Source organism: Narcine bancroftii, chromosome 10, assembly GCF_036971445.1.
Source record: "Narcine bancroftii isolate sNarBan1 chromosome 10, sNarBan1.hap1, whole genome shotgun sequence".
NCBI lineage: Eukaryota > Metazoa > Chordata > Chondrichthyes > Torpediniformes > Narcinidae > Narcine > Narcine bancroftii.
The window spans coordinates 29,834,984-29,849,153 of NC_091478.1; the positions used below are offsets into that span (position 1 = coordinate 29,834,984).

A 14,170-nucleotide genomic window follows, 5' to 3' on the forward strand; every position below is an offset into this window, starting at 1 on the left:
CATGATGAATGAAAGGGTTGCAAAAGTTTGAAACAAGTTGTAAGAATTGGGAGCACTATGTAGACTAAATATTTTCAGAATCAGAATTTATTGTAGAAGTTTTTGAGAGTCTTCAGTGATGTACCAAATCTCCTCAAACACCTCTCAAAGTATAGCTACTGGCGAGCCTTCGACATAGAGGCTCTAGGACAGATCCTTGGAGATGTTGACACCCTGGAATTTGAAATTCATGACTCTCTCCACTACTGAGCCCTCAATGAGGACTGGATCATGTTCTCCAGACTTCTCCTAAAGTCCACAATCATCTCCTTGATTTTGCTTGGCTTTCCAAGTCCATAGCTTGTGCTGGAATCAGTGATTGGATTGATCGACTTGTGGAGGAGGCTGCATGTATATATGGGGAGGGGGTAGCCAGTGGACGGGATCTAGTGGCATAAATCATGATAAATTGTGTGAAACTTCAAAGCACTGTTTAAAGTGTCTGGTGTCGGTGCTAACTAATCATTGACCCACCAACCATGAATGTCCAGATTACATAGATTGATGATGTCCCATTGGGAGGTAGCTTGGCTGGTGAACCACAGTGATTTTTGGAAGGTGCATACAAACCTGGTACGTTTAGCGGTGGAGTTAAGATTCACGTGGTAAGAGGATGTCGTTGACCAGTGCGGTTTCATGCTGCTAGTGTTTTATTGAGCCTGCACTCATCTGGGCAGCTGGAGTTTTCTATTGAGATTGAGGCTGGTGAAAAGGATTTGGTGCATTGCTCGCTGTGAGACAGAACCTCTGACCTGCTCTTACTGAAGTTAGCCACAATCTGCTGGAGGAACTCAGTGGGTCAAGCAGCTTCAGTTGGAGATACAGAATGGTCAGCGTTTTGGGTTGGATCCCTTCACCAAGAATGATCCATTTGACTTCCTGGTCAGTGGTTATCTTTGGGTTTGGTTAATGAGCGACTTGGCACTCAATGGGATTAGCCTGGCCAAGGTTTGGCTTCCTCTCTTGGCAGATGGTTCGAGTAGTTGGGCCATGCCTGAAAACCTACCCAGGTAGTATATGTTCAAGTATGGAATGCTTCATTCTCTAAAGCGTTCAATATGGGAGTGAACTAGTGTAATCATCAATAGCACTTCCACTTCTAAGCTCATGATGAAAAGAAAGGCTCATGGTTGGATCTGGGATACTGCCCCAAGGAACTGCTGAAGAGATATTCTGGGACAATTAATTCTCAACCTCCTACTTTTGTACAAGGTGTGAACCTAGGTGCTGGGGTAGTCCATGCTGATCCTGATTGGTGTAGTTGATAGGTGTTGCAGGATGTTGAGATGTGACCTGTCTAACAGCCACTGTATATACGTGGCTGTTTCATTTAAACCAGCTCATGGTGACACCTCCCCCGCATTGTTGAGGGTGAATGTCAAGGAATGATAGATACTCTCTTACCTGTTTTTATTGGTGTAATACTGTCTTGTGTTCAGGCCCTGATGTTGAGCTTTATGAACCACTATCGTTTGCAGGTGCTGCTGAGAGAGTGTGTGGCTCCTTTCAGTGCTGACGTCGGAGTCTTCGTTTCATCATCCCCCTCAGGACCTGCGTCCTACATCTGTAAGATGTTCAGGTGAGATGTGCCTGTAATGATCTTCTATTAATTTCACCCTGGTGTATAGAATTAGAAATAAGAGATGGCACAGGAGTGAGAAAGTCCAGTGAGGAGTGAAGTGGAAAGTGATGGAAAGTCTGAGGATCAGAATGCATGTGAACATGGGTACTGGATAAGTTGAATTAACCGAGCAAGCTGTAGGCATAAATAGCAATGTGAGCTTGTGATACAGTGGAAACATGGCATAGTAAAGGTTGGGGTGATAAATATTTCAATTTTCAGGAAAATGAGTGAGGGGCAAATAAAGGAGGGATTAAAGTTGATGAATGTGTTATTGTGCCAAAGTGCGGTTTCTGTCGCCCGAGTGGTCAGGTCTGTCCCATCTGGCTACTTTGGAAGTATAGAGTACCGCTGCAGTGTTTATCTGAAAAAGGCATAAAAAATGCCAAATTGTAGGAAGGAAAAAGATGAACAAAAGTGCAGAGAAATTATAAATCTGGCGAAGTGCAGTCACTGTGGGGAGGTCATATTAATGAGACCATTTATGGGTAGTCTTCACCAATTTATGTGTGTGAAATGGATTGCTTTCAACTGTGTTAGGGTGCCACATTTCTGTCCACTCCACTAATTGATGGTTAACTTGTTGCAGGACAGTGGAGGATGGCCTGGCCTATCGCTTTTATGCTTCCTGGGCCTTTGTTCTACAAGTTCTCAGCACGTTCTTCGAGGTTATTGGCTCCCAGGCATACCCGGCCATGAAGCAGGTAGGAGTGTGTCAAGGAATCAATGCAGTGAGGCTACCCTGCTGATGGCTAAGGTGGAAGGGCAGTGAAAAGCAGGGCACAAAAGTGGGTGGAGGGTGAGGAATATTTGGAATTCTCTCTCATGGTACGTGAAGGCCCATCACTGGCACTTCAGGTTACATTGAAATTTCAAGGATCCAGCATGCACAATTATCAGTGGTGCCATTTTAGTAAATTTTCTGGGTTATTTGTTTTTGATCCAATGCATTCACTTTTATGTTATAAAGAATCACCAATACATTTCCCAGTGATTAAAGTAAATTTAAAGGGAACCTGGGCTTGTCGACTGTGAGGGGGCGATGGGGCTGGTCAAACCGGGGGCTGAGGAATCAGGGTCCTGACGACCAGGAGGGGGTGGTGGAATTGATCCCTGATGACCAGAAGAGGGCAAAAGACGGATAACTATTGGCCAGTTACTTTAACGTCTGTAGTCGAGAAAATGCTTGAAGCTCTCATTAAGGATGAAATAGTGAGACATTTAGAATGAAGGGGTTCCATCAGGCAGACACAGCATGGATTCAGAAAGGGCAGGTCTGTTTGACAAACGCTGAAGTTCTTTGAGGATATAATTAATGGATGCAGTAGATAGAGGGGAACAGGTTGATGTTGTTTATTTGGATTTCCTGAAGGCATTTGACAAAGTGCCCCATAAGAGATGTATCAATAAGATACAGGTGAATGGAGTTGGGGGGCGAAGTATATTGACGTGGATTGAGGATTGGTTAACTGATAGAAGGCAGAGTGTCGTGAAAAATGGGTGTTTTTCTGATTGGCAGTCAATGGTAAGTGATGTGCCACAGGATTGGGTGCTGGGCCCACAGCTGTTCACCATTTAAAATTATGATTTGGAAGAGGGGACAGTGTAGTATGGCCAAGTTTGCAGATGATACTAAACTGAATGGAAAAGCAAATTGTTCAGAGGCTGTGGAGAGGCTCCAGAAAGATATAGTTAAATTAGGTGAGTGGGCAAAAGTCTGGCAGATCGAGTACCATGCTAGTAAAAATGCAGGGTCATCCATTTTGGTAGGAAAAATAGAAGAATGGATTATTATTTAAATGGTGAAAAACTGCAGCATGCTGTAATGCAGAAGGACTTGGGAGTAGTTGTGCAGGTACAGCGGGATATTATGAAGGCAAATGGAATGTTGACCTTCATCGCTACAAGAATTGAATTCAAGATCAGGGAGGTCATGCTGCAATTACACAAGGTACTGGTGAGGCTGCACCTGGAGTACCGTGTACACTTCTGGTCTCCATACTTGAGGAAAGATGTACTGGCCTTGGAGGCAGCCCAGAGGAGACTGACCAGATTGATCTCTGAGATGAGGGGGTTGAGACTAAATCGCCTAGGATTATATTCACTCAAATTCAGAAGAACGAGAGGAGATCTTATGAAAACATAAAATTATGAAAAGGATAGATAAGATAGATACATGGATAGAAGAACTCTGGAGGTTTATGGAATGAGTGCAGGTCATTGGATCTAGTGGGATGATGTTTTGGCTCAAGACTAGAGGGGCCAAATGTTGTGTTTTATGGTTCTAAAATACATTTCGGATGGGAAAGGTGGAGAGGAATATGGGCTGAACACGAACAACTTGGTGAGCATGGATGTGAAGCTGAAGAGTGTGTTTTTGTGTAGTAAAACTGACAATTTTGTGTTAATGCTTAGTGTCTGCAGACGCTCGGTGATCTACGAGCGACTCCACATTTCCCTTGCGTCATGGAACTGGAGCGAGCGGTGGGAATGGCAGTGGAGAAGATGGGACCTGAAACGGTTTTACAGGCTATTCCCCTACAGATTGATGGCACAGAGTGAGTAAAACAGTGTAAAGAAAGGAATCTTCTAGCTCATCTCTTTTCCCCATACTCTGTCTGAGCCAAGTATAAGTGTCCACGTGATTTTTATCCCCTCACCAATATCACACCCTGGACTTTATCTATCCTTCCGCACTGTTAATCCTCCCATGACATCTCATAGTCCATCTTTGTAAAGCCCTTGTCCTTGTATCTGTTGATGTGTTCGTTGTGTGTTGGGATCTGGGCATCAGCAGCGAGTCCAGCATTTATTGTTCATCCTGAATTAAGCTTGTGTTGAAGGTGCTTCCACAGTGGTGTGGGATGTGGAGTATAAGGATCTGTGTGTGGTAATGAAGAATTCAGATGGTATATAACTGAGGGAAATGTGCAGATAGATGTGTTTCCATGCCTCCTGCCCATCAGTCGGGATGGGAGGTGCTGATGGTTTGGGCTGCAAGTCAGTCTACCATGTGGGACCTTATCAAAGGCCTTGTTAAAGTTGGACAAAAACTGCCCTGTGCTCGATCCTTTTCATCACTTCAAATTTGTGAGACAATTACCCGCACACAAAGCCATGATGACAATCCTAATCATTACTTTCCAATGAGCTTAATGATAATAAGTTTATTGTCATATACATTGTACAACATACGTGCACACCAAAATTCAAACTTGCTGCAACCACACAGGTACTTGGTTTAAAAATAAAACCAATTCCAATAGTGTACATTAGAAAGAGATAAATAATATAAAAGATCAATAATAAATATTCACTATTACTTTAATGCAATAAAAGAGTGGCGCTAGAATAATGCAGACAGGCCTTTTTATGTGATGTTGACTATTTTAAGGATATTGTTGTATGGGGAGGTTCAAGAGCCTGATAGATGCTGGCCAAAATAAATGTTTTTGAAACTTGATGTGCTGGTCTTTAGGCTTCTGCCTGAAGAAGGCAGTAAGAAGAGGTTGTGACCAGGGTGATGGGGGTTATTCATGACAGTGACTGCCTTCTTGAGGTAGTGTCTCACATAGATGTCTTAAGTGGATGGGCAGTCAGAGACTGATGGACGTGGCTGTGATTATTACCTTCTGCAATCCTGGGCACTTAACTTATCTAACCTGGCTCATCTCCGGAATCAACCTGGGCAACTGCCTCCAAAGCCAGTGTTCCCTTTCACAAGTGAGGACAGTAAAAGTGCACACAGTACTCCAGAGGATTTTCCTCTCTCCAGTCTTCTGAGGAAATGCGCAGGAAAGTGGAGATGAGGACAGTCTTGATTTCCCTGACTGATAATGCAGCTCAAGGCATACTCTTTCTTTTTTGTGCTCTTCTGGGTTGTGGCAGTGATTGTTTTGGTGTGCCTTTCGTTTTAGGGAGGAGTTTGATTTTCCTCGCAGCTGGCTCATTCCTGTGATCCGAGACCATGCCAAACACACACAGCTTGCATTCTTCAACAAATACTTCTTACCTTTGGCAGCGAAACTGAAAAGCAGAGGTATGTGGTGTGTGGGACAGGGACTTTCTGGCTGTGTGGCTCTCATTCATTAAATGTCTCGGTTTATGGAGAATGTGTAGAAGGCTAAGCAGAAGTATTGAGGGCACTTTTGTAGCTGGTGGGACAGAGGCAGGTTGGAGAGATTGTGGTGATTAATTCCTCAGTGGTCATGCTTGCTCACTTCAAGTGATTCATGCACTAGAACACCTGAACTTTACTCACTCGCAGTATATCTTTAGTTAGATAATCTACATTTTGATTTCTCTTCCTGAAGTGCACAATCTTGTGCTTATTTGGCAGTTTTTTCACACTTATTCATTCAGTCTATATCCCCTTGCAGAATCACAGGATTGTTGCAAGTATGCAGTTAGCATAATGCTATTACAGTGCCAGTGATCTGGGTTCAAATCTGGCACTGTTTGAAAGGAGTTTGTATGTTCATCCCGTGATCGACATGGGTTTTCCCTGGATGCTCCGGTTTTCTCCCACCCTCCAAAACACACTAGGTTGGTAGGTTAATTGGGTGGCACGGGTTTCATGGGACGAAATTACCTCCTACCACGCTAATGCATTAAAATTTAAAAAAACACAACAGTACAGCCTTTTGGCTCACAATTTCTGTGCTGAACTTAATGCCCAAATTAAACTAGAGCTTGAGATGCAAGAGACGGCCGATGCCAGAATCTAGTCTGAAGGAACTCAGCAGGTCGAGAAGCATCAGTGAGAGAAAAAGAATTTTTCACTCTTCTAATTGGAGCCCTTCCTCTAGATGTGAAAAAACCCAGTCTTGAAGAAAGATTCCGACCTGAAATGATAACCATATCTCCCACTGATATTACTTGACCTGCTGAGTTTCTCCAGCAAATTTATTTTTATTGTAAGATAGAAACCTGCTGCCAACCAGAAGTCTCTTAGCACTACCATTGTGTCTGCTTCCTCCACTACTTTTGGCAGCCTGTTCCAGGCACCCACCACACAACCTCCCTCCCCATCCCTCACTTTGTCCTCTACTATGTGATTTTTTTACCTGCAGAGAAAAATTCTGTCTGTCCATCCTATCTGTGCATCTCGTAATTTTATAAACCTCTATCAGGTCTCTTTCCCCACCCCCACCCTGATTCTGACATTCCAGAGAAATAACCCAAGTTTGTCCAACCTCTCCCTGAAGCTAATCCCCCCCCCCCCGAACCAGGTAGCCTCCTGGTAAATGTCTTCTGTTCCTTTCCCAAAGCCTCCACACCCTTCCAATAATTGGGTGGCCAAAATTGGACACAAAGCTCCAATTGTGCTCAAACTGACCTCTTGAGTCTAAGATTGCAACATGATTTTAAGTACTGTACTCAAAACCCCACCTACTGAACCCAAGCATTCTATATGCATACTTTTAACACCCTGTCTCTTGTAGCTTTAGACTTGGATCCACACATCTCTCAGTATATCAGTACTATATTACGGTACTTCCTCCTTGACCCTCCAAAGTACAGAACCTCACACTTGAGCACACAAGAGGTGCTGAACCATATTAAAACTACCTTAAGGAGGTCTCAGCAGTCTTGGAGCGTATTAAAGTGGACAAATCCCCAGGGCCTGACTGGACCCTCTCTCCCTGTGGAAATCTGGGGAAGAAACTGTGGACTTGGTGATACATGCTGCATCATTGTTGGCCTTTGGTGAAGTGCTGGAAGATAATGTCATACTGTTATTTAAAAAGGCCATGCAGCTTCAGGCCACAGGCTTGATGGGAAATTGCTGGAGGGGATTCTGAGGGACAGGATCGACTGGCATTGAGGTAAATGGGGACTAATTGGAGGTCGTTGGCATGGATTTGACCATGGCAGATCATATCTCATCAGTCAGATAGTTTTTGGAAGAGGTGAACAAACTGTTAGGTGAAGCAGGGTGGTGGACATTGAATACATGTACGAGGAAGGCCTTTGCCAAGGTCCATGGCAGGTTAATTTGAAAGGTTAGACCATTGGCTCTTTGGATTCAAAACTGGCCTTAAAATCCCAAATGGCAGAATTCCCTGCAAATAATGGCTCAGTGTGAAATGCTGCTGGGTTCAACTTGCCCTGCAATTTTTTTCTGTTCTGTAGGGTGGTCGGCAGTGGGGGAAAAAAACTTCTGATTGGAGGCCTGTGTTATAAGGGGTCTATGCAGGTCCACTTCTGTTTGTCATCCATGTTAATGATTTAGATGGCAACATTGTTCACGATTAGTAAATTGGTGGTGTCGTTGACAGTGAGGAACGATATATATCTACAACAGAGTGGGATTTACATGATGAATGTTGGGTACCTGGACAGTGTTGCAGAACAGAGTTCCAGGGGTACAGGGTCACAGTTTCTTAAAAGTGACAACTTGTGTGGATAGGTTGGTGAAGCAGTATTTAGCACATTGACCTTCATTGGGTAGGGTATAGAGTACAAAAGTTGGGAAATTGTGAGACAGTTGCACAAGGTGCTGGTGAGACCACATTTGGAGTATTATGTGTAATTTTGGTTGCCCAGCAATTGGAAGGACATCGGTAAGTTGGAAAGGGTCACCAGGATGTTGTTGGGACTAGAGGGGTTGAGTTGTAAGGGAAGTTGGATAGACCTGGGTCTTTATTCCCCAGAGTGAAGGAGGCTGAGGAGAGACCTTATTTGAGGTTTATAAAATCACCAAGGGAATGGATAAAAGTGAATGCTCATACTTTTTCCTAGGGGAGATGATTGTAGAATTGGATGGTATAGGTTTGAGATGAGAAGGGAAAGATTAAGATTTACCCAAGAGCCATTTTTCCCACCCCAAGGGTGGCCCGCATTAAGAATGATCTGGCAGAGGAAACTCTAGAGGTTGGCACATGGGCAGATTTCTGGATAGAAGGTGCTGGGAGGGATCTGAACTAAATGCCCAGGGCAAAAGCTTCACACACTAAAGGACAAGGTTTAAGGAGAAGGAGAGGAGGTTTAGGGGAGATGTGTGGTGCAAGGTTTTAGATAAAGTGATAGATGCATGGAATGAGCTGCCAGGTGCAGTGGTGGAAATAGATACAACAGTAGCACTTAAGAGGCTTCTGGATAGACATGAATATGAAGGGGATGGAGGGACATCCATCAGGTGCATGCTGCAGACCTTTAGTTTGATTTGGACCACATGTGGTAGACGTGAGGGCTGTTTCTGTGCTGTTTGGCTCTGTTAGGCGAGAGTGCTCAATTGTGATACCAAGAATCATGCAGAAATTGAGCGGTTCTGCCGATGGAACTCCAGACTTTGTGTGAAAGTGGATGATGGGAGCTTGTGTTAACATATCAGCTATTTCTGGTTTTATCTTGTGTTTTTCTGCTAAATGAATCTGATTTCCTCTCCAGCTGTGGAACTTGCTGAGTCTGGTCAATCCCTTGTGGCTAAAATCTACGACACTCTGCAGTGGCAGGTAAGATCATGTACTTGAGGGGGTTATCAATCCAAGGAGATCAGGCTAGTAGTGTGAAAGTGGTTGGATTACTCTTGCACAGTCTGATCCACTAGGATACAGGTTGATGTCAAGATCTGATTTGTTGAGGATCAGGGTGAACATTGCTGACTTCATCACCAGTCACATTCTTTGAGTTTGCACATTGAATCTGTGACACTGAAGCACCAGTTGAAGGCTCCTCATCAGAGGAGTGTGTTCACCCCCTTGATTCAATCGTCCCTCTTTTTCTCATGCCCATAAACACCGACATGGTTTTTGCACCACTTGCCACATTAAGGGTAATTTACAATAACTTGCATGTCTTGAGGATGAGGATGGAACTGGAGCATTGGGTGAGATTGCAGTCACAGGGAGTGTGCACGTTGGCCACAGGCTGCATGAGAGGTGAGGATAGGACCTGCATCACTGGAGCTGTTTGCAGCATATGTACTGCCTGTGTTTTGTCCACCATCGTGCCTGGTCATTAGTTATTCATGTGAGGAAAGTTTAGTGGGACAGGAGAAAGGTTGTTTTGGTTAATATCTCCTGCCAGGCTCTATGTTTTAAGGACCTGATCACTTCCATGTTTGTTTTGTTTAGATATGGACGACATTGCCAGGATTTTGTACGAAACCCACAGATATAATGGTGGCATTTAAAGGCATTGCAAGAACCCTTGGTATAGCCATCAGTGATCGACCAGACCTTCGGCTGATTGTCTGTCAGGCTCTCAGAGTCTTGATCAGCAAAGGCTGTGAAAATGGTGAGTGATGTCTTTGTTAACTGGTTCACCCCCATTGCTGAATCCAGTTCTTACATGATCTGAAGAGAAAGCTGTTCGATTGACCGGGAGTCATCCGTATCATCAATTGGAAGCCCTGGCCATTCCCCTCCCCCCCCCCCCAAGTGACCTGTCCACCTTACCCCACCTTGGTCAAACATCCAAGCCCCAAGTCTCAGTCAATTGTCCTTTCTTCCGTGCAGAAGCAGACCGAGCTGAATTGAGTCGATTTGCCAAGAACTTCCTGCCCATCCTGTTCAATGTTTACTGCACGCAGCCAGAAAGTGGGGAGAATTCTACCTATCGACTCCCTGTGCTTGACACCATCAAAGTATATCTGACCCTTGCTGAGCAACAGGTCAGTCAACATGAGAACAGAAACTATTATTAATTTATTAACCTGCCTTACCTGTACTCCTGAGGAGGATAGACTTGGTTGCTTTGCTCTGTGCTAGAGCTTTGTGACAGGACCTCACTCTTCTATAGAGCCTGAAGCAATGTGTATGGGAGGTGGGGAGGATGGGTGTTTTGGGTGGGTAGAAGAAGGTTATGAAACCTTGAGCTATGTGGGTGAAGAACAGCTTTGAGACATGGTTTGTATCATGTAGGTGAGTGGAGTGAATTAGAAAGTTTGTGTACCTTGCTGGCTTGGTAGAGTTGGTGATTTTTAAAAAAGAAAACAATCTGTTGCACTGCTACTCTTTGATTTTTGGCAGCTGGTGTGTGTATTCCTGGACAAGGCCAAAGAGAAGCTGGAGAAATCGGAGAGTACAGAATTCACACGGTGAGGAGCATGTGCACAGGTCTGCATGTCTGCTCTGGACAGGTCTGCGTTCTGCTTGTCTGCACTGGGCAGGTCTGCGTTTACATATTTGTGGGCAAAGCCAGCATTTATTACCCATACCAAATTGCCTTTGAGAGGTAGTGGTGAGACAGTGTAATCCTTTGGGGAAGGATCTCCCATGGCACTAGTGGAGAGGGAGGTCCCACGGCATCGCCACTGACCAGCTGAATGTCCCAAGCACCAAGAATAACTAGACATGTCAAAGGACAGTGCCTCAGAGGGGGGGAAGGGGAGCAGGTCCCAGAGGAGTGCCCCAAAAGTGTGGGGGGGGGGCAGGGAGGAGGGCAGGTCCCAGAGCAGAGCCCGGAATGGAGGGGGGAAAGTTCCAGGACAGTATCTGGAGAGGCAGGGGGTGGGTCTGGAGTGGGGGAAGGTGATCATGGTCTGGGACAGTGCTCCAGAGTGGGGGAGGTGAGCATGGTCTGGGACAGTGCTCCGGAGTAGAGGGGGTGAGCACGGTCTGTGACAGTGGCCTGGAAGGGGAGAGGTGAGTATGGTTTGGGACGGTGCCCAGACTGCATTGATGATTCCCATTTTATTGAAACTGAATGCTACAGTGGTTAATGTTGGCTGCATTCACTGAGTTGTTAATTTTGTCAAATAGTGGTAAGATTCATCATTAAAATTGAAACATCATGTCCTGTTAAAGTTAAAATGTAAGATCCATGTTGAAACTCCCAAGACTAAATTAATGCCGGCTTCTTCTTGCCTTTCTTCAGACTGTCAGTGATGGATCTGTTTGTGGCTATGGCGCCATTGGTCGATGAGTCCAGTTTGAATCAGATATACCAAAACATTCTCCCATTCCTGCAGGTAAGCACCCATACTCACAGGAACCTTGGGAAAGATCAGTATCTGTTCAAGAAGGCCACCATGTCATTTGTCTGCTCAGCCATGTGCTAGCTTCAAGGACTTGCAGACATATTCATTCTCAGTGCTCCCTCAAACCTTACCATTAATGAACTATATTCTAGCTTTACTAATGCTCTGAAGTGCATTACCTCACATTTGTCAAGATTAAGCTCCATCTGCCTTTTTTCAGCCCATTTCACCAACACGTGGAACAATTTCCTCCCTTTCCAAGCCCTTTGCACATTGGCAGTCCCAGTTAACATGAGGGAAGTTGAACTCTCCGATTGCAGCCTATTATTCTTACAACCATCTGTGATCTCCATATATAGATAATGGAAAAATGGCTCCAACAATGTTATTTTATCTGCAAACAATCCTTTCCAATAACTACTTTGAATTTTATAAAATTTCCCCAGCCTACACTCCACCACCTGTCTTCTTTCACTTCCCAAAATAAAGTCAAGTCCAGCCATTTCTCCATGAGGAAAATCCACATATTGTCTCACAAAACTACCTTGGACGCACTTACAAGTCTTTGCACCAACAGCCCCAGACAATACCAAGAAATCCCCATTTACTATAACCATATTTCTCTTGCACCATTCTGCAATTTGATAATGAAGAGGTCCTTGTCAAATACATTGTTCAATGCACATATTCATCAAACTATTTGCTACAGCCAAGCAGGTACTTTGTAAGAAAGTTCTTACTTGTCTGAGTTAAACAAGAAAGTCTACAGGTGGTGTGACTGTAGTTCAATATGCAAATATGCTGGAGAAACTCAGCTGGTCATGCAAAGTTCTTCATGTAGCAGAAATACATAAAGTATGAGCAAAAAGGCAGGTGCCCGAATAAAATGGTGGGTGAAGGGGTGGGGGTGGGGGAGAGGATGACAGACCCACAGGCAAGAGCTGGATATGGGTGGGAGGGCAGAAGGGAACAAAAAGTAATAGGAAGAGGGGATAGCTCTCTGGAGAGGGAAAGGGTGGGGAGCTGGAGGAAAGGAGACAGAGAGAGGGGAGGGGCCTAACAGAAACTGGAGGTCGATGTTGGTGCCATCTGGTTGGAGTGTGCCAACACAGAATATTACATAATGCTCCTCTGATTTGCAGATGGTCTCATATTGGCAGTGCAAAAGGCCGTGGGCAGACATGTTAGCACGGGAGTGGCGTATGGAATTGAAATAGTTGGCCACTGGGATGTCCCCGCTGTTGCAGCCAACAGAGTGAATGCTTTGACATCCCAGTCTGCATTCAGTCTCTCCATTGTAGAGGAGGCCACAATGGGAGCATCAAATGCAATTGATGACCCTGGACATTCATACGTGAAATGTTGCTTCAATTGGAAGGACTGTCTGGGGCCTTGAATGATGGTGAGGGAGGAGATGTGGGCACAAGTGGAGCATTTCCTGCAGTCGCATGGGTAGGTACCAAGGTGGAGATGAGTGGGAAGCGAGGGGTGGACAAAGGAGTCACAGAGCGAGTGGTCCCTGCAGAAGGTGGAGAGGGGAAGAAGTGACTTGTGGTGGGACCATGTAGTAGATGATGGAATATGCAGAGGAGGCTGGAGGAGTGGTAGAAGAGGACAAGGAATTTTGTCCTTGTGTCTGGGGCGGAGAGGGCCAAGGCAGATATGTAGATAGGATAAGGAATGAGTTGATGGTGGTGGAGTGGGAAGCCATGTTCTGTGAAGGAGACATCTCAGATAATCTAGAATGGAAGACTTCATCCTGGGAGCAGATGAGATGGAGGAATTGAGAGAAAGGAATAGAATTTTTGTGGGGAATTGGGTGTTAAAAACTGTAATCAGTAGCTCCTTTCAAACTGCTGTGTAAAATGGGGTTAACTGGGCAATTTGCACGGTTAGGGCCCCGGATACACGGCAGTTTGAAAGAGTCCAACTGGGTGAACCCCGTTGGAACCCATTCGGGTCCTTGACCTACCTCAGATGTAATCAGGGAACCCAGTAAAACCTACCTAGGTTTCCTTTGTAAAGGAAAATGGCTGATCCTCTTATTCCAGTAATGTCAGCGCTTGCGTGCATGCATCACCACAGCAGCCAGCATCTGAACATCTTTCCTGTTCACCATTTTGACTTCGATTCTTAACTTCTGGCAGTACTTCTGGTGAGTGCGTGATGTGTTATTCATCGTGTCATGGCAGGGATGGGATCCAGGTTGGCGATTTAATGGGTAGATCCTCGTGCGAATTGAAAGGTGCGCCAGTAATTGCACCCAGGAGGGCTACCCGGGTGCTACAATTTGAAAGGGACTAAGGTAACTGGGTATTGGTGCGTTTGTAGATGGTGTCTATAGAAAGTTTGTCTCATGAACTGGAGACCAAGATCGAAAAAGGAGAGAGTGTTGCCTATGATGCACCAAGTGAATTTCAGGTTGGGGTGAAAGTTTGCAGCAAAGTGGATAAAGTTGATGAGCTGCTCATGAGGCAGCCCCAAAGTAGTTGTTGATGTAGCGGAGGAAGAGTTGAGGAGCCTTGCTTGAGCAGGCTTATAGTTTGGATTGCTTCATGTAGCCAACAAAAAGGCAGGCACAGCCG

General features: G+C 45.0%; 1 protein-coding gene across 2 annotated transcripts in view; it reads left to right on the top strand.

Moving 5' to 3' along the window:
* The window catches only part of rrp12 (ribosomal RNA processing 12 homolog), a 61,360-nt gene that overhangs the window by 23,364 nt on the left and 23,826 nt on the right, over positions 1-14,170 (top strand). For both annotated transcript variants that reach the window (XM_069900446.1, XM_069900447.1), the window contains exons 12-20: positions 1,518-1,618; positions 2,250-2,364; positions 4,076-4,218; positions 5,578-5,699; positions 9,053-9,117; positions 9,739-9,901; positions 10,123-10,277; positions 10,636-10,703; positions 11,483-11,576. In XM_069900446.1, coding sequence (XP_069756547.1) covers positions 1,518-1,618; positions 2,250-2,364; positions 4,076-4,218; positions 5,578-5,699; positions 9,053-9,117; positions 9,739-9,901; positions 10,123-10,277; positions 10,636-10,703; positions 11,483-11,576 — 1,026 coding nt within the window. The remainder of the gene's footprint in view (positions 1-1,517; positions 1,619-2,249; positions 2,365-4,075; positions 4,219-5,577; positions 5,700-9,052; positions 9,118-9,738; positions 9,902-10,122; positions 10,278-10,635; positions 10,704-11,482; positions 11,577-14,170) is intronic.